At 38.5% G+C, this 21,343-nt stretch overlaps 2 protein-coding genes across 2 annotated transcripts in view; both read right to left on the reverse strand.

Annotated features, from left to right (window-relative positions):
- Positions 1–11,518: 11,518 nt before the first annotated feature.
- timm21 (translocase of inner mitochondrial membrane 21) lies at positions 11,519–14,580 on the reverse strand. The gene is made up of 6 exons (XM_036522304.1): positions 14,015–14,580; positions 13,622–13,684; positions 13,127–13,224; positions 12,731–12,804; positions 12,542–12,647; positions 11,519–12,353 (listed from the first exon to the last, which is right to left on the reverse strand). The coding sequence occupies exons 1-6, from the start codon at positions 14,340–14,342 to the stop codon at positions 12,261–12,263; spliced, it is 762 nt and encodes a 253-aa protein (XP_036378197.1). The 5' UTR covers positions 14,343–14,580; the 3' UTR covers positions 11,519–12,260.
- Positions 14,581–18,289: 3,709 nt separating this feature from the next.
- neto1l (neuropilin (NRP) and tolloid (TLL)-like 1, like) overlaps positions 18,290–21,343 on the reverse strand; it is a 64,955-nt gene continuing 61,901 nt past the window's right edge. The window contains exon 10 of the mRNA XM_036521813.1: positions 18,290–18,354. Within this exon, the coding sequence (XP_036377706.1) occupies positions 18,318–18,354 (37 nt within the window). The 3' untranslated portion in view covers positions 18,290–18,317. The remainder of the gene's footprint in view (positions 18,355–21,343) is intronic.

Genomic DNA, 21,343 nt, shown 5'->3' on the forward strand with positions numbered 1-21,343 from the left:
GTTGAGCTACACACGGAATATGCACTGCTCCACTGATACACTCAAAGCAGTTTCCAGTGCAACTGTGGCCACATTCAAGCTCTGCACCACATTTCATCACACACTTACTCTTCTGCTGTCTGTTCTTGCACTGTTGTTTCACATAGCATGGCAGGACCCTCTGGTGTCCACACTCCAGGTCCACAATAACTCTCTGGGGGCATTCACCCATTTGGTATTCTGCACAGCTATGAATGCTGGCCATATGGTGAAGGTTGGCTGCAAAGAGCATGGAACACAAAAATTACCCGAGGGGTGAACAAGGGACCTCTTGCTCATGGCTGCATTAGGGAAGCATTTTGGTGATGATCACTTGGCACTAGCCACATTCATCACAGCATGTTTCTGGTACCCCTGATCATCCTGGTAAACTGTTTTCATACAGTGTTGGACACATTTAAATGGTCACGGATCATACCATCTGGATAATCACAATTCGGATGACCGTCAGAAAACAAAGAGCATGTACACAAGGATTTTAGGACATCCTCTGTTTTTGACACAGGCGTGAGAATTCCAGGGTACTATTTGCAGCTCAACAGCAGTGTTTTGCCAATCTTCCCATAACTGCCAAGCACATCCATGATTTTAATCCAGGGACAACAGAAAGCATTGCCACGTTGCCAGTGAAAAACAAGCCTCTCTTTGCCCTTGACAGAGCAACACGAATTTGTTTGTGTATTTTCAAAACACCCACTTTACCTTCCATATTACTCCTAAGGCGAGAACTATGATGACATTTTCCTCCCCATAGTATTTGTCTACTGTACACAGATTAACACCTTGAAATGTGATCTGTGACATGATTCACAAGTCTCAAGTTTCCCTGGGTATGGTGTGAGGACTTTTATCTAAGAGGGGTCATAATAACAAATTATTAATGGTAAACATTTTTAACTTTGTGTATGCCTTTATTTTAAACTGATTCAGTTATGTGTAAAACAATTTCAAAAACAAGACTGGATATCTAAACAGAAGACGGATGATTATTTATCAAATGGAAAGTCAGTAGAGTGAAACAAGGTTAATACATAAAGCCAAAGTAAATGGAGACAAACATTCAGACAGTATTGTTTTCATGTAATTACCTGGATGTATTGATATGCTTTGACTGATTTATAGTTGGAGTTTGTTGGAGATGTGTAGAGATGTTGTGTTAATAGATGGAACATTTCTAGGTGCATGAAGGGACATGAGGTTTACTTAATGTAAACATTTAGTAAAACAAAACACATGGGAACAATCATTTATGCATTAGTCAAAAACAGCAAATACTGCATGTCTTGAAAACCAGGAGGTTATGAACAGTGTATTCAAACAATGCAGTAGGAGGGGATTTGATATTCATTGTTTTACTTACAAATTCACTCACTTGAATGTAATTGTTGAAACATGGGGTAATGTATGTGCAAGGGCAGTAAATTTATTGGAATTGTTTTAGGTCATAGCAGGGGCATTTCTAGCTATTGAAATCATCAGGGGCTAAGTCAAGCTTGCCTGGGGCTTGTCTTTTTTTTTTTTTTTTTTGAAGGGAGATCGGCATCAGTAGGTTGGGGAGGTTATACCTACCTTTATGATAAATAAATATTATCACAACTTCAGACGCTGCAAGTCAAGTTCCGCTCTGTTACACAGTCTGTCTGTTGTTTTGCTATAAACACCTCCTTTTTCAGGGCGAAAATATTCAGGGCTAGGTTTAAAATATTCGGGGCTATAGCCCCAAATGATCGGACCTAATGACGCCAGTGGGTCATAGGGTATAAGATAGAATCTATTTTATGTGTAAGAATTTAAGAAAATGGTGTTAGTATGGTTTTACAGTCCTAGGGCATGTATGATACATTTACTGAATTTGAAGGAAAAAACCATATGTTGTGCTTCATTATTTTTCATTCCATGTGACGAGTCCAATCAAGCTGGAAACCTTGTCATATTTTCCAAATGAGGTTATATTATTACTGTAAATATAGTGGTGCTGGTATCTGCTAATCCAGCAAATCCATTATTACTTATTATAATAATAAACACACTCAAGAGGATGAATCCATTTCAGGAAGATTCATACACTTTACTACATAATGTAATCCAACTCTAATGTAAACTTGGACAGGGGTTCTTACATATGAATATTTACAAATGTTTTCAAAATGGTTAAGGAGTAGCAAAAATGTTTACCTTTTTCATTTGGATTATTGCCCTTGTGAATGTAGACTGCAGCTCTATCCATCCTCAGTATGTAAAAAACAACATAAAGGATACTATTGAAAAGGCTCAGTAATACCACAAACCACAAACAATTGCATTGTTCATATACAAGGAACTAAACAAAAGTGACTTGAATTCCAAGAACACATGGGTGACGCTATACAGTGTATAATTAACACTTGTCTTAGCTTTCTCTTCATGCCTCTTATCTAAACTAGTCTAGACAATATAACATACCACAACAACAACTTCAATTCAGCAAACAGCTCATTTGTAGTTCCTCTTTCATGAATTCCCAAGTTTTAACTTACAAGTAGGTATCATTTACAGTGATTTTGTTTACGCTACAGAACACCATTTGTCAATTTTACTGGGAAATAAACTATTAACTGCGTTGCCCAATAGTGAACATTGTAAATCTGTTTATCTGTTTTTGAAAGGCTTGGCAGCAGCAGCAGCACATGTTCACCTCCCATCCTTAATCATCACCATCATCCTATTTTCCTTCTCTTACCCTCCCCATCATCTACCAGGACATATGCAAGCACCATTCTCTGTATGATGTCCTGCCTCCTACAGGCACTCTGAATGTGTGCTGGACAGGGCCTCCGCCCATCATCCTCCCCCGTTCCAGCTCCACCTTGTCTTCCTCTGGGTCCAGGAGTAAATCAGCTGCATCCCCATCTGTGGTTACACCTGCCACCTCATTCACTGTATCTGCAGAAACACACAAGACTGTACAACACTGCTACTCTACATCCTGAGTGAGCAAACAGAAGAAGAACTAATTCAGTTCAGCATACTGACTCATTAACATCTGTGTCTCATTAACATCTCATCAAACTCCCAAAGCACGACAACTCTGTATTATGAGATGTAACATTCCGCACTAACTGACATATACCAGCACCCTCCCCGTAGTTGGCCAGCAAGAGCAACTTGGCTGCTTTTGCCATATCATTCTCAGACGTACAGTAAATCCCTCTCCATCTTCACTACCACTGCAGCTGTCATTGTCATTGTATTCTTCATCTGGCGCGTCAGGCAGGGAAAAGAATTCCAGAATTGTCCCACTGAAAAAGTTAGTATGTGCACGTTTTGTATTTCATTTCTAACATCAATCACATCATATCATTATTTTATTTTTGCCCATTGGTATTGTTAGCCTAAACAATGTAAAAACATTGGTGGAAACTGAAAGATGGAGGCTTGAAAACATAGCAATAGGAGGGAATTTGCCATGAGGTGAAGATAAAGAGAGGGGACCAGCCACTGTACAATCAGTCTCACCACTTTTATAAGCCTCCTCATCTCCCTCAGACAGATACATGCAGTCGGGGTTGATTTAATCAAAATCCACATAATCTGGCATGAAATAAACTTCACATCAGATGAAACACAGAGCACAAGAAGATAAAGAACACACAAATGGACATTAACTCCTCAAAATATTCTTCAATTTAGAATACAAACTACATGCTTCAATTAAGTCAATTAATTTAAAGATGATTGCAAATAGGCATCTCTCGATCTATGAGGGTAATAGTGGTAATAAAAACAGTGTTTTTTTTTTCCTCAAAGTGGCCACTTCTTGTTAATGTAATGTCAGGTGGTATTGTCAGGGTTTCGGCTGCTGCTGCTTCCTGGAATAACCACCAGATGGCCACAACTTCCCGTTTGTTCCATGTGTCATTAGTTAATGTTTAAAACCTGTATTGATTAGCTAATGTTGTCATCTGTGTTGTCTGTTATTTAAAACCTGCCCTTTGCCTTCCTTGCTGCTCAGTCTTGAGTTGCTATGCTTTGTGTATACACTCTTGTGCCTGCGCTTTGTTTCTTGAGTCTTCAGTAAAGATTTTTTTCTCTTTGAACCAGCCCTTTTGTGTCCTGAGTCATCTCTGCATTTCGATTCACCCTGCTCATTGTAACATGTATTGTGGGTCGTATATTTATCCTGATCACTAGTAACCTCATTCTATGCCCAAAAGGCACCTACAGACTCCAGAGGGTATGGCTCCCACAGCTCCTCTGAATCCCCCTCCTCCAGCTCTCCCATCCCACCAGATACATCACTCATGCTGTGTTTTGTATCTTACTTATCCTCTCCACCACCATGGGAGGCCATGCTAAACCCGTCCCCTCCAGTGTCCGCCTCTGATTCTCCATTGCTGCTAGAGACCATGCCGAACACTCATCCTCTGTCTTCTGATTCTCCATTGCTGCTGGAGGCTGCACTCAGCCTCCCCTCTCCGTCTTCATTAGGATCACTGTCTTTCCCATCTCGCCATGCCTCTGTACAATCTCCATCTCCACTGTCAAACCCAATGTCAATGATGTCTAGAAGCAGTAAAACAAACAGTTGTGCGTGCATACACGTGCGCGCATACACACACACACGTTTCCTCACCTGTTTGATTTGAATCTGGCCTTAGCATCAAGCGCCCAAGCCACTCCAACATCAGTTCCTGGGCTTTCCCCCTGCATGTGGACCCCACTCTATCCGGGCTAAATGGAGAAGGGCAATCATGTTGATAGTGTCCAATAGGTGATAGAACATGCAAATGCCTGTTAGCATACATCAAAAAGAGTACCAGTCATAAAACACATGTCTGCTGTTCATGCCTGACCTTTTCTTCACTCACGCGTGTCCCATGAAGAGAAGTGATGTATTCCCCTCGCACACTCTAATGCAGAATTCCCTTTGCAGAGCTTTCAAAAAGAGCTGCACATTTTCCTACGCGTCACCTCCACAGCAGCCTCTCATCAGTAAGCCTGGGACATATCACATTACATTTCAAACACCGTGGCAGTATATATAAAGAATATGTTGGCACCGTTGAAGTCCAAATAATGAGAAGTACCCACTAACTCACCTGGTGCCTGCATTGCTCTCAGGTGTGCAGGCACACTCTTTTGAAAATGTTCCTCTGTCCTATGACTGATAGCCCTGAGGTGTTTGTCAGAAAACTGACCATGCTTGCACAGACATACAAAATAGGCAGGAGGTCAGTTCAGAGTTTAGCATCATTTTATCCCTTGACAATAGAGAAAAAAATAGCCTATTGATATGTACTTAACAATTCAAAATAAGCCAATGTTATTAAAAAAAAACAAGAAAATAATGACAGAAGAATATTAACTAGAGTTTGAGAACAGAACAGACGTTCAACTATTTGATTTGTTCTGGATTAATGTAGTGCAATAAATATTCAGAATATATTGTATCACCTTCCAAGAACTGATCCAACGCACAGATTGTGAGACAAAACCAGAAGAGGAAATCCACTCCCTGTGCACCAGATACGTGTATTATCCAGCAGAGCTTCAACAATTTTGAGACCAACGTAAGTCTTTCCTATAGGAACAGAATACAGGAATAAAAGCCACTTTAGGAGCAAGGAGACTTTCAGCAATCCAAGAAAAGATGAAAAAATGCAAACATTAATGGGTATGTTACCTGCTGCTGGAGGTCCTTCAAAGATTGCAAGCTCCATTTGCAAGGCCTTCATCTAAGAGTTTTCCTATTTGAGTTTTTCCTTACTTATCCTTCCTAACTAGGAGTGGGAATCACAGAGTATATCACGTATTTTAATGAGATGGGTGGGCCTGCTTACTTAAACATAGCAGTTGAATTCTTAGCATGATGCTGGACACAGCGACACGGAGATTTTCCTCCACTCTGCTGTGCTGATATCTGTATTTGTTTTTTATGTACACCAGTGAAGAAAATGTCTTCTCGCATAGGTATGTCGACCCAAAAGGCGTAAAAATGTCCACGGCAGCCTTTGACAATCCGGGGTATTCTTGCGCAATTGATAGCCAGAACTCATCCAGTGTTCTTGCGGCGAAAGAAGTCTATAGTGTCTGGTCACTGGAAAGCTCGAGCAGCGCATCTTCTGCAATCCTCAGCTGAACAAATGACTTACTTTTTCATACAGTAGCTTCCATTTATAAAATATTTTAGCTTATGTTTACATGTATTTCCATTAGCCCCCCGTGAGTAAGTGTCTCATCTACTATATCATTGTAAGTTGTGCCTGTTATTCTCTTCCATGTCTAAACAGTCTTCAGACTTGTGAATCAGTATCATAGAGATAACTGAATCCCCATAAAGGTGTCTAATTTTTCTTTTATTTGTCAAATATTGTGCTTTGCATACTGGGCATTTTTCCTGTTTTGGGCATGCTTTTGCCTGTTGCAGCTATAGATAGGGCAGCCTGCGGCTGTTGTTTGGGTCCACTGTCTTCCAACTGATGAAGAAATACATTTCACACTATAAAACCAATGTGGCTTAAAGACGTAAACCAAGTCAAAATTATAAAATGCAGGGACAATTTATGGGTGCAGTGTTCTTTTAGCAATCAACACACCTGTGACCTGCACACCTTCACAATCATGTGAACTATATAACTTAATTTATGCATTATGCTCAATCTAACCACTGTGGTGCCTTGTCCTTAATTTTGAAGAGCATAATTTAAAATGTGTTGTTTTTTATACACTCACGGAGCACTTTATTAGGAACACCTGTACACCTACTTATTCATGCAGTTATCTAATCAGCCAATCATGTGGCAGCAGTGCAATGCATAAAATCATGCAGATATGGAACAGGAGCTTCAGTTAATGTTCACATCAACCATAAGAATGGGGGAAAAATGTGATCTCAGTGATTTTGACCGTGGCATGATTGTTGGTGCCAGATGGGCTGGTTTGAGTATTTCTGTAACTGCTGATCTCCTGGGATTTTCACACACAACTGTCTTAAGAGTTTACTCAGAATGGTGCCAAAAACAAAAAACATCCAGGGAGTGGCAGTTCTGCAGACGGAAATGCCTTGTTGATGAGAGAGGTCAATGGAGAATGGCCAGACTGGTTCGAGCTGACAGAAAGGCTACAGTAACTCAGATAACCATTCTGTACAATTGTGGTGAGCAGAAAAGCATCTCAGAATGCACAACATGTTGAACATTGAGGCGGATGGGCTACAACAGCAGAAGACCACGTTGGGTTCCACTTCTGTCAACCAAGAACAGAAAGCTGAGGCTGCAGTGGGCACAGGCTCACCAAAACTGGACAGTTGAAGACTGGAAAAACGTAGCCTGGTCTGATGAATCTCGATTTCTGCTGAGGCACACAGATGGTAGGGTCAGAATTTGGCACCAGCAGCATGAAATCCACGGACCCAACCTGCCTTGTGTCAACAGTCTAGACTGGTGGCAGTAGTGTAATGGTGTGGGGAATGTTTTCTACGCTACGGTTATTCTGGAGAACTCAACATGCTGTGCTGCCTTTTGTGTCTGTTACTTGCCTCTATAAATGCAGGCGAATTTGAACATAGAAACAAGTGTTTCTTTGTGGAAGGTGATGGCCCTCTGTAAACACGAGGTAGCTGGACTGAAAAAAACTTCAGCTCAGGAGACCGACGTTCAGTGGCTGGGTGAGGTTTTCTTTCAGCTTTCTTTTATGGGGACTAAAAGCACAGACACTCCAAGTTCAGGCATGACAGCACCTTAAACACCTTGACACCTTAAAATAAGCTTAAGTAAGCCAAATGCAATGCCCTTAGACATCCCCTAACACAAGCGACTGAATAATTGCTTACTGTTTCACTTTATCATGACGGCATGATAAAACGATGGCAGTTTGGCAAAACTATGGACAATTGAATGCGAGCATGTATCGATGGACTTTATTTTTTTTTTTCGAAGTTAACACTTATTAGAATGGTTTTAAATGCTTTAAATAGTTAAAGAATACACATACAATATCCACATAGCTTTATTCGTGGTGGCGTACTAGTCATGGGAATGAAACGTCATTGTGAGTTAATCAGTATTCGCAACTCATGTTTCCTTAGTTACATAATCAGCCTGTTGGGGTCCATCTCAACTATAGTCTGTGTGCTAAATTCCACAACATTGTATGAAACAGAGTAACTCCGCAGACGTTAATTGCAACTTTTAATATCCAGTCATCATTCGGTGATCCACAAGATGGTGTCCTTTCCTTGGAATCTGTGTCGCTCGGATATTGTCTCCATTTTACGGAAACAAAAAATATTATACATTTCTCTTTTGCTCGCATCAGAGTGGACTATCTGCATTACATTTCACTTTTATTTATTTATTTTTTTCTAGAAATAAATGCAGCTGATTACACAGTTTTTCTGTTTATTCAAATAAGTTAAACTGATACGGCATATGATCATATCTCCCCAAGCAGAAACTCTGTATACCCTACAAACAATTTGATTTTCATTCATTCCTTTTTTTCTGGAACGATTGCAGTAAAACTGCTTGCTCCATAAATTACAGAGTTTGTGGTACTTACACGTGCATATCATGTTGCCCTGTGCAGATTAAAAATGTCCATATGAATTCTTAAACGGTAACTGCATCTCGCTGAACTGAAATTGTATTATTGTGAACGTTTAACTAAGATATACAAAATGACCTTTTCCTCATATCTCAAGGTAAAAATGCAAATTTGAAATGTGTATCAATGGAGTAAATGCCATATCACCAATGGTGGGGAGTTCATGCAGGACTGTAAGTTGTGATGACCAAGAGGAAATGTAAGAAAGAGCTGTGCCCTTTGCTACACAGTAGACCCATACCTGAGTCTCAAATCTGATGCAGGCAGTGATCAGAGGCAAAAGACAAGGAGAGCCATATTATGAGCATCATTTTGAGAGGCTAAAGTTGTATTGTAAAATGTATTAAGTAATAATTGTCAATTCAAGGTCCATTCAGATGATAGCAAATGGCATGAATCAATTACATAAAGGATCAACTCGGGATTAATTTGTAAATCATAAGAAGAAGTAATTTGCATGTGCTACATTCAGTGCTTTTATTCAATACTCAATGTTTGATGTGGAGCGATTTGAATAGATTTTGTGAATTGGGGAATCCACTGCTTTAATATAAGTGAGAGACAGAGTATACATTTCACACATTGTGCTGACAATAATGACACAATGGATATATCAGAACAGCTCCCAGGTATCACAGGGCTTTTGAATTTCAGCTGTTTCAGCAGAGCTGAGCTTCATCTTTGTATTCAAGTTCCATTTCATGAGTTACCATCACTTCAGACTACCCTCTCCTGTTCCTCTTTAATCTCGCAAAACATTTCATACATTAAACTTACCTCGATTGTTTCAAAGCAAACAGAAGGCAAAGTGGATTCCTCTATGGTTTAAGACTGTATAACATTTGTCAGAACTGTTAATGCATTTTGAAAATGGTGCATATGAAGCAGTTTCACTTAAAACTGACCCAGTGCTAGCACAGATACAGACGTGAAAATAGATAAGACTTCCAAGCTGAAAAAAGAATTTTCTAACTGTCTGGTAGTTTTGACTGCTGACCAGCCCAGTGATACATTACTGTTTTTGTTCTGAAGCCTATCTGAAATTTTAGTTTATGGCTCTGACTTGTTGTTTTGACAGGGACATTTTTCTCTCAACAACAAATTAGAATGCTTTTGAAAGAAATGACAGATCTAGCTTTTAGGCTATTAAACAATACATTGTAACCAGGGGGTATATAGGAGACCACAAATTATATTTTTCTCAGAGTGGTGTTTCTTTAAGAGCTCACATTTAAACAGCGGAATAAGTTTTCTTATTGGTAAAAAAAAAAAACCCTGTTCAGTTTTGATTGAACTGTTATTTACCATGCTTTAATTACATTAATTAAAATGTTTTGCTTGTTAATCTCCATTATGTACTGTTCTGTTTGAAAGAAGGAGAGTTGTAAAAACTTATCTGAGGGATCTCGTCTTCACCTCATATTCATAGTATCTGGATAATACAAATGCAGGAGGATTATTAAAAACAAATGCAGATTTACAATAATGTGGATGTTATGAAAGTCTAAGTCTGATATGGTCTGAGGAGGGCAAAGTTATCTTTGAATGGGAGCTACATCATGCCAATATAAAAGTTTCTGGGAAATCCTGAAACTGACATAGCAACTGTAGATGGGCTATCACACATTGAAAACAAGGAGATGCTGCATGTGTTAAAAAAAAAAAAACAAACATGTTAGGTGAGGGGTTAACGCTGCACATCCTCTTCAATAAACCTCACTGGTAAAACAAACTAAAAGCAATGTAAAATGTGATGGCAGACATTTTACTTGATTTAATAAAAAAAGATTACTTTATTAGATTTCATCTGAATTGTGCCAAATTCTTTCATGAAAATACATTTTTACAAATAAGCCTGCATCTAGAGAAAAAAATGGAACAAAATTTCACTGAAATGTGATGCAATTACTTAGTTCAAGACAATTTCACACATCTTAAACAATTAATATTTGGCTGATCAAATTGTCAGCAGCACAGTTCTTGGACAACCTTGACACTGCAGACAGGTTAGAGAGGATTCCTCATCCTCATTCCTCAAGTGCCTTTAGACACTGCTCTGAAAGATTCATGGAGTATCATAGATGGACAGAAATGAGCAAGTAGGCAGAAACCTGAGAATAAGAATGTGAGAATGTGGTGGTTCAGACTCTTGTTGTAGCAAAAGTATAATCAGATGATACAAACAGATCCACTCTTCCACCCACTGGGCAAGGGAATTTTTTCTAATCTACCTGTGATTAGATCATGCAGCTCTCGTAATAATCGCCAAATGGCTCCACACGCATGTTTCTAAAAACCACCAAAAATGTTCCGAGGCGGATTTGATCAACACATCCCTACTCAACAATTGGCAGTAACTAAAAGCTTCTGGCTGTTATTTTACATGCAATTTGGGGAAAACAGAATCTTTTTGTCTTACTGTATGTGAATCTGCAATTCCAAGTTATCCAATTGGGGGAAGGGGAGGTCCCAAACAGGTATATATTGTTGAACTGTATGTTCCACAGGTGGGATATATGGTAACTCAGGTCTAATCCACTACCATCTCATATCAACTTAAGAAAGGTCTTCTGATTGATTTCAGGCTGATTACACATCTGTTATTTATTCATTTTAGAGAAGAGATGAGCAGAATTGGCTTCACTGGCTTCACAAGCAAGGTACTTATGACTGCATTACCACAAAGTGACACCAATAAACCTGGCGTTCTCTTAGAGCCCCTGAATTGTGAGATAAATGGTGATACCACAACCATTTACCAGTACTGAGGTTGACAGTACTGGAACCAATGCAAAAATAAAGAAAAACCATATTTAATGAAAGAAGTATTTGTTGATCACATCACAGAAAATACAAGGTAATTGTTTTATCATTGTTTTTTTATATTTTACTGGTATTTGACAACTGTAATGCTGACTGATAAACTTAGTATCAGTTAAAGGTCTTTTTCAATTCTCCAATCAAAGCATTTATTCCTACCTCTTTTAACATTTTGTGCCATTGTTTCTTTACAGGGTACAAACATACAGCAGCACCATTTTCTTGTTCCTTGACAGAAAAGGCTGCTTGAGACATTTATTCAGTGTTCAAAGGTTTACAACACTCTACTGCAACACACTTCATTATTAAAAGTAGCCTTTCATCAAGAAGGCTTAAACCATCAGAGATTCATCAGAATTCAGCAGGCATCACACTCTTCAAAGAGAACATCAAATACATGTTCATTTCGGAGAAAACTCTTTTCAGTTTCATTGTCTACAGAGCAAACTGTTATTGGCAGTACTAAGCTGTGTTTGTTAACTTTATGCAGTGTGTATACAGTCATTAAAGTCTTTATTTCAGCAACTCATTGTGTTTTCATCCTGTTTACAGACCATAAAATTAATAATCCACAAAACTCTAGCCAGACTCAGCTTCATTTTAATGTTCGTTCTAAATGCAGCCTGACTTCCAATCCATGAGTTTCTTTATTATTTCATTAACACTTAGCTCTTCAGATGAAATTGTCTGAGTAATTCGAGTAATTCATAAAACTCTTCCTGGCCTTCACAAGCCACAAAGTTAAAAACAAAACAAAAAACAACAGTGTCTGATCTGTTGGAACATAACATATTAACTGGAACCCCACTTTCATAATCTCATCTGTTATCTTCAATGACAATGGTTCTTCTTGGGTATGTATCTATGTCCACAAATATGTAGCGGAATTCATACTTCCCCGTTTCAGGGTTCTGTGCAAAGACATGAAAAAAACAATAACAAAAAATTCTAAAATCACACCAGTTGGACTACATTAAAAGGTTATGTTTTAACTTGTTCACACGTTCTATGAGAAAACCTATTTCACTTGACAGAAGATTGAAAATACTGAGGTTGCTGACTTTCATTGAAAAGGGGAAAAAAATGTACTGACTCTCACCTCTTTTACTTCTGTATGCACTGTCCCTTGCAGCCGTGGTTCTGAGCCCTCAATGTAAAACTTCAGCCTCATATGTTTTATGCCATCTCTCAGGAATTCTACATGGCTGTGGGCAGGGAAGAGAGAATACTGCAAGGATCCCAAAATACCATGCAGATATAATTTGTGTTGCTGTCTTAATGTCCTCACCTAACTTGTTGTCTTCGTCCACGGCGAGACATTTCACCATACCCCTTTATTGGCTCCCCGAAAGCACCAATGACCTTAGGTTTGAAGACAGGAAAACAAATGGTGCATACAGCTCCAAATTCCTCCAAATTTTATGTTTAACACTAATTTCAGGTATTGTACACAGTGCATGCAAAAGACACCTGTTACCACAATCCTAAAGCAGTATCTTTTTAAAAATACCAAAATTCCAGTATTTTTTACTGTAATATAACAATATGTTTATTTTAGTGCAAGTGTTTCTAATGAGAATAGAGAACTTTGTATATGTGAAATGATACCCTCACATAATATTGTGTTTGATCTGTTTGCAAAGCTGTGACATCTAACTATCAATATATGATTTCCTTGGCTCACCTCTGGATGTGCTCTACATTTTTCCAGAGCTTTCCCATAGATTTTACTTGGGCTTGATGATGAAAATAGCTCCTTGAATACAACATACAGCAATCCTCCTGTAAGTAAATGACATTTGTAAAGTACAAAAAATACAATAATAACAGTGTAATGGATTTTACCAGAATGAGCCGAATGTACACAAGAGTTGGTGATTTGCAGAATACATATCGTATATGAGGCACTCCAGGTCAGAGGTATGTTTGTGTTTTGGGTAATGTAATCAATTATCAGCACAGGATGTCATATAATCTGCTGCGAATGCAATAATGGCCAAACTAAGAGCACATGTAGGTTTCCACAAGGAGCAATTAACATTAATGCTTCTGTGAGACTGTTAGTCTTTTCAAGTGTTAGTAAGGACGATGGTGCATACCATATTACAAGTGCATTTAAAAGCTATTTCACATACATTCCCTTGCAAACACTGAAAACAAGCAAAGGTAGAGAAGTTACCTGTTACTCCAACCCCAATGAGCACAACTATTAAGTAGGAGAAATCTTTTCCTGCTTCCTTAACTGTGGAGAGATAAGGACAAGGGTGAACTACGTTTTGATAAAGCCTGAAACTAAAACCAGTCAGGAAACCATTGAAAGTAACAAGAAATTTTAATTTAGTAACATCTCTGTAGCTTACCTTACCAGCAGCTGTAATATTAAACTAGAAATTACCAAATTTTGATTATTGTAGTTAGGCCTAAGGCTATCTGTTAACTAGTTAACAGTTAAGTTTTTGGTTAAAACAGATCAACAGTTTAAATACTCGAATATTAAGCCTAACTTGGTAGCTACATGACAGACGTGACCTACACATTTGTGCACCATGCCATACTGTTGGCATTGTCTCACCTTTCTGTGCCGCCGACAGTCCTGAAGTACTGCTCGGACTTCTCGATAAGGACAACTGACCCCTTTCTTTTTCATCGTTATTTCCTTTACTTAAACTGGTACCTATTGAAATAGCTCGCCTCTGTGAACAGGATACATTGTAGACTCCGACTACATGAGAATCCTCTGAGAGGTGGCGCGTACTGTATTTTAACGTCGCTGCGGCTAAATTGTTTTGCTGGGGTGTACGCCTGTAGTGGATGTTTCTAAATGCTTGTAAAACACACAGCGTTGATCTCACCAACTTAAGGTTACGGTGAGCTGCTTTAAACACAAGAGAACCCACCATGACGTCCTTTACCAGAATTATGCTAGCTAGCAAGCTAGCTAGCTAATCTGTTAGCCAGTTCTTTTCTAATGACTTAGCCTACAAATATCTTGCCAACAAGCACAGCTACAGAGACAGTTGCCTTGTGACAATGATAACAAAGTCAGCCACACCACACAAATAACGCAGATATTCCTGTTATAGGTACTATAGGTTATAGTTTACTATCCGCATGCAAAAGACATGGATGTGGTGCAGTATTCCCACCATCTGAATTTTGTGGAACTATGGGAGTAAGAGTTCCATCTGTAAAGCAACGTGTTGAATAATCCAATGATATTTGAAACGGAATGACTACAGCGACCACAATGCATTGCAAGAACTCAGCTCTCCCATCAAGCCACCAAACACGTTTAAGATTGCCACTACTTTTACAGTTAGATGTTGCGTTTGTCATATCAATGTCAGTCATAAACAATGTCAGTTTTATAAATAATAATATGTATGACATTTTATAAAATGTCACTTTTATAGCCATGATAATATGCAGTTAACCTGTGTATATTTGCATTGCACGGTACAATTTTCAAACCCGGAATTACTCGCAAGAAACAAATGCTTCCCCATGTTAATGTATAGGCCAGGCATGGAAGTTTTCTTTAATGAAGGGATAAAGGTGGAGTGGAAGAGCAGTAGCCATTGTAGCTACAACAGAGAAAATAATTAATGGTTTAAGAAATCTCTTCCCACTTGCACATTCACGTGAGGGTCTTATTACATTAATTAATAATTAATTAAGGAAAGGAAACACGTTTCAGACTCCAGGAAAACAAATTGCATGTGAATATGGCGAGACATGTTTTTCTTGCAAGCAAGTGTATTAACTGTACTACACTATATGGGCAAAAGTATGTGGACACCCCTCCTAATTATTGGGTTCAGGTGTTTCAGCCACACTGATTGTTAACAGGTGTATAAAATCAAGCACATAGCCATGCAATCTCCATAGACAAACCTTAGAAGTAGAATGGGTCGTACTGGAGAGCTCAGTGACTTTAAACGTAGCACTGTCGTCGGATGCCATCTTTGCCACAAGTCAGTTTGCGAAATTTCTGCCCTGCTAGATCTGCCCCGGTCAACTGTAAATGCTATTATTGTCAAGTGGAAGTGTCTAGGAGCAACAACAGCTCAGCCACGAAGCGGTAGACCACGCAAACTTACAGAGCAGGGCTGCAGAGTGCTGAAGCGCATAGCAGATAAAAACCTCCTATCCTCTGTTGAAACACTCACTATAGAGCTTCAAACTGTCTCTGGCTGCAACATCAGCACAAGAACTGTGCGTCGGGAGCTTCATGAAATGGGTTTCCACGGCCGAGCAGCTGCCCACAAGCCCAACATCACTATGCGCAATGCCAAGCGACAGCTGGAGTGGTGCAAAGCACACCGCCACTGGACTCTGGAGCAGTGGAAAGGCGTTCTCTGGAATGATGAATCACGCTTCACATTCTGGCAGTCTGATGGACGAATCTGGGTTTGGCAGATGCCAGGAGAGCGCTACCTACCGGAATGCACAGTGCCTACTGTAAAGTTTGGTGGAGGAGGGATAATGGTCTGGGGCTGTTTTTCAGGGTTTGGGCTAGGTCCCTTAGTTCCAGTGAAGGGTAACATTAATGCTACAGCATACAAAGACATTTTAGACAATTGTATGCTTCCAACTTTGTGGCAACAGTTTGGGGAAGGCCCTTTCCTGTTCCAGCATGACTGTGCCCCTGTGCACAAAGCAATGTCCATAAAGACATGGTTTGACGAGTTTGGTGTGGAGGAACTCCAGTGGCCTGCACAGAGCCCTGACCTCAACCCCATTGAACACTTTTGGGATGAATTAGAACGCCGATTGCGAGCCAGGCCTTCTCGTCTAATCAGTGCCTGACCTCACAAATGCTCTTTTGGCTGAATGGGCACAAATTCCCACAGACACACTCCAAAATCTTGTGGAAAGCTACCCCAGAAGAGTGGAGGCTGTTATAGCTGCAAACTCCATATTTTTGCTTGTGGTTTTGGAATGGGATGTTCAATAAGCTCACATAGGTGTGATGGTCAGGTGTCCACATACCTTTGGACATATAGCATATCTCCATTTTGAAAGTGATTTACCCTATCCAAGGTGGTTATCGGTAGTTGTTGGTATCTGCCTCTAAGTTGTAAAAACCTCAACTTGCAGTTTAAAAAGGATTCTAACAGATCATTTATTAATTTTAAATATTCCATTGCACAGAATGTTTCAAAGGGATACTGTGATACCCAACCTTTCTTTGCAAGAGGTTAGTTATGCCAAATTATTCTTTCACAGTACATTTGGTTAACTTGTGCATTTTCTGTGCTTAAGAAACACTTCTTTGGAGTTGGTAGGTAGGTCCCAAAACTGTATATTGCTGCATCATTCATGGCAACAGATACACTGGTAAGAGCTGTGTGACTTAGACACCATTTAATTATATTTTCCATCCAAACATATTAACATGCCTTACTGTTTCTTATCTCCCAGCTTTTTCAGTTGCCTGTTGCAGAGAGCTGAATATCCTGATTTTAGTGAATCGCTCAGAGGATTTGATTAACCTGGCAGCAGGCTGTTTTCAACCCCTGGGCTGTAACACAGGCACCCCTGGCTTCTCAATATAGCTGGACATTTTGGCTTAAGTGGAATGTGTGATTACTTTACTGCCATTTGAATTACAATGAGTGACCCAACGTAGCTGCATCTATAAGGCCAAGGAATCTGGTCTTATAGATGCTTGCAATCATATGTATTATTTTCTGCTGGTCATCCATGTGGAAGTACAAACTTGTTACCAAGGTCAGGAGTGTCCTGTTGGGAGTGTCATCACCAGTAGATATAATTTCAGCCATCGATGGGCCACGAGAACGCTCATTTTGATCAATGGTGCCTCACAATGCAACTTGAGCACTTTAAAAGAAATGCAATGTAATTCCACCAAATGAATGACAGTAATCAGGGCAATGTCTGTCTACAAAGCCACTGAGTAGATATAAATAACATGCAGTTGGTTTTATGTACTTGCCAGTGTAATGACTTTATTCAAAACACATACTGTCCAGAATAATTTGGTATCAAATAAAGTATCAATATTGCTGCAAACAGGCTTCAATCATGTCTATTGTGGAAAACAACCAAGTGTAAAAACACTCTTTCTGCATTTGTTATTATTCTGGGCAGATCCTTTCCATTTTGGAATGCATAGTCAAGCCCTATTTTTGATATGGTATAACCCATGTATTCTATTGTGGACAATACTTTATGAAATGTGTAGTGAATGGTTACCCTTGACTGATTTCCCTCTTGGAATGAGCTGTTACATGACTGAAGTCCATTCAGAAAGAATAAGTGGGAAGAGAAATTCTGTCAGAAATTCAACTCAGTCAGCTCTGTGTAAAATGTTTTTGTTAATTCTCACACTGAACTAAATTTAATATCACAAGGTTTCTGGCACAGGCACAAACACCAACGGTCCTAATCTGAATGAACTCTTCCACTGTAAGATCTCCTTTTAATAACAGCTGCCTTTACTTTCTTTCATTCTCTTCCTTCTTGTCGATAACTTCTGTTCTGCATGACAGAAAAACCTACTGAACATCAGTGTTTTTCAACACCTATGTATTCTTTTACACTTTTGTTATGTTCACTTTCCTGTCTAAATATAAATGAAATTCGTCATTCGGCTCTTAAAAGTGACTCCAGGTATCGTTACTATGGAAACACAGGACATTGAGACAATCATATTAATGATTAAAATCAATTCAAGAACACAGAGGTGCCTTACATCGTTCAACAAAGAAAAGAGCCAACACGTTCACAAATAAAGAAAAAATGCTGTATTTTCTTTTCTCTTTTTTTGATCACAATAAATTGGTATAGTCGCTTAGAGCAACAGTTCTTTCAAGATGGATGAGGGGGTTTAGAGTTAGTTCCATAAGTGGTCAAACTTGGCAAGATGCAGAAGAATGATGTATCTGCCTGTAGAAAAATGAAAACACCATTAGGTCCACTTCAGGTCCAGTATTTCTTCACTATCAAGTTGAAGCCTCTGAAGAGGGTTGATTGTATTTACATCAAGTGTAATGAATCTTCTTACGGGGCCTAGTGTCAGTGGTGACATTCTCTTATTCAGCTTACATTCAGTTATCTTTATTCAACTTCCACAAGACTGACAATGATTAAAAACAAACAAATAACAAATAATAAATAAACAAATTAAACAAACTGAGTTCCCTCATTCATTTGTAAACAACAAATTTGCAAACCAATCACTTAATTTTATGAAAAATGGTAAATTTGCAAAGGAAACACATTCAAAATAACCCTTTTCAAATTCTTGCATTGTCTTCACTTGGATCAGTATAGAAATTGTTTTCTCAGTGTGTATTTAATAGAGCCCTCTTTAATGGGGCACAGAATCATGATTATTTATTGTTTGAATCTTCCAACATATTTTGTCATAATTAAATGATACCTAGGCTTCATAAATACAGAAAGATAATCTTAACACAGTTGACTGTGTTATCTATGCAAGCATGAAGAAAAAGGTGAAGAACTGTGAAGGCTATACTGTTCATACACTATACAGTACAGACAAGCAGGGCCTTGAGGTATCTACAGTATCTCTGTGTTTTGGAAGTCTTGGCATCAAAAGTTGATAAAAATAAAAAAACAAAACAAAAACAAAATTAGTGACTAATTATTGTTATGAATTATTCTAAATTATCAATTAAGGACAATGCTGAGCGGATGAAAGCAAAGTCAAACTTCACATTGAATGTTTTTTCAACACATAAGTCCTGTGCAAGGTCTTAATTTGCTGTTTTTTGGAATTAAACAACGATTGATGGAATTCCTAAAGTAACACAAAATACTCACTGCATTCTTAACATTATATGACTGACCCTATGACAAACACCTCCATGATAAAAGAACGAAACAACAACATATGTGTCAATAAACACATACATACATCAAGCAAACTGAAAACAGACAGGAGGACACAGTAACATTTAATGAATCCACAACTGGTCATGGAAAACAAAAACAATAGATGACACACACTAAAATATAAATATTGAATATACTGCATCTAATATAATGATGAACATTTTATGCACTCATGTAAAATAATGGCCATCTAAATAGGGCTCACATTATGGAGATAAAATTACAATTTAAAACAAAAATATGGTGTTGCCATATGGTGAGACTAGGTTGGGATGCTGAAAAATATATCCCAAGTGGATTCTGGGACTGATGGATTTTAGGATAGTTAGAAAAGGGTTGGGTAATTAAACATGTATGGGTCATAATGTCTGTTTTTCATGTAAATTTCAATGGGGAGCATTACACACAGTATCAACGGTCATTAGCAGATATCAGGGAACAGACCATGCTGTTTGTTGAGTTGATGTAGCAGGCATTTCTTTGATTATAGCCATACACTGACAAGATTGAGAGTGATTGCCAGGCCAAACCAAACGTGAGCTTCTCACGAAAATAATCTTGTGAGCATTTCAGTCTGACATCCTTTAAGCCGAGAGGGCAGGAAGCTGAACTTTCTAAAATTGACTCATTTTGTTAGATCACAGTTTGCTGCCATTTTAGTGTTACTTCACTCTGATTACTGTCCTCTTTGTCTTTCTGCTAAAAGTCATGGGTGGTTCTTGCGAGTTCACTGGGCACAAGTGTTCATTATCGGATTTATTTTGTTAAGATCTATTGAAGTGGAAGTTCTGTTGCATCCAGTTGGACTGCATTTGGATTTGCTAGCAGGCCAAATAGACAGCAACAGTCTTAGGGGTAGATTCACACTGGGGTGATACATGTATAAGTGTTAACCTGAGCCAGCATCCGGGTGAGAAAAGAAACTCTAGAAGTTCAATTTCTTCTATAAGCACTTCTGTAAGCATATATGAGTCTCCTGTATTGTGACTAAAGAACAGCTTTACATACCAGTTCTATTATTTATTTATCTGTTTTGTTTTACAAAATTTCAGTTCATTACTCCTTTGATCAATGTATCCCTTTTTAAGACTACCCCATAATGAGGTCAATGATATTACATTGTGCTAATTGCAGGCATTCGTAGTGTTAGAGTCAATTTGTATGAGTTTGTAAACAAGTTGGTGGTTGTTGTTCTTTGCTCAAGGGCATACAAAAATTACATTTTAACTTATCTCCACAGATATTAACAACACTCTGCAGTAAATATTAGCTACAGGTGTCTGCCATAAACTTGTATGGGCTGCAGTTAGCTGTGGTTTTCAGTTCTCTTTTCTTTCAGTTCCCTCCGGTTTTATTGTCTTTGAAGCAGGTGATTCTGTGTACTCTAAAACTGTATTAGATAATAAAACACCGCACTGTCCAATGGGTATGTGCTGCAAACAGCATCATTGCTTACCTTCCTACACTGTCAGTCTATACCTTGCCTGTCTTCTTCTCAGATTATTCATCAAACAAGTTTCAAATGAAAAGCATTACACGTGCAACCCAATAGGAAACAAAATGAATTTAATGAAAACATTAAAAGAAACTCATTTAGCTTTATTTCCTTTTACAAAGCATGAATTGAGAAGAAAATAGCTAGGAAAGGCATCCTGTATAATTTGTTTAATCTGTTTTGCGTTATTCCCGGTAAAAAGTTTGTTTTGTGTACAAAGATTACTTTATACCAGGAAACAAAATGTGGGAAACAATATATTGTCTTAAAATTAACACATGTAATTGAAATTATTACTTGTAAGACATAAATTCTGAAATAAAATTAGGCCACTTACAATGCGTGTGCTGTTTTTGTGAGTTTAGAACTGAGTTAATCTCTTAGCATGCATTTTAATTAATGATTAATGAATTGTCAAATTGTTTCTCACATAGTTTGCCATGATTTTATAGGTGTGTCTGACGGGCATAAACTAGTTGCAAGATGAAGTTAAAGGTCAGTTTTTGAGATTATCTGATGTTT

Source organism: Megalops cyprinoides, chromosome 2 (assembly GCF_013368585.1).
Source record: "Megalops cyprinoides isolate fMegCyp1 chromosome 2, fMegCyp1.pri, whole genome shotgun sequence".
NCBI classification, from domain to species: Eukaryota; Metazoa; Chordata; class Actinopteri; order Elopiformes; family Megalopidae; genus Megalops; species Megalops cyprinoides.

Excerpts from the sequence above, each read along its gene's own strand:
- timm21 (XM_036522304.1), bottom strand. The coding sequence starts at position 14,342 with ATGGTGGGTTCTCTTGTGTTTAAAGCAGCTCACCGTAACCTTAAGTTG. Across the intron at positions 12,805-13,126 it reads AATGTAGAGCACATCCAGAG|GTCATTGGTGCTTTCGGGGA; the intron begins GTGAGCCAAGGA and ends TTCAAACCTAAG. Across the intron at positions 12,354-12,541 it reads TGCATACAGAAGTAAAAGAG|AACCCTGAAACGGGGAAGTA; the intron begins GTGAGAGTCAGT and ends GTCTTTGCACAG.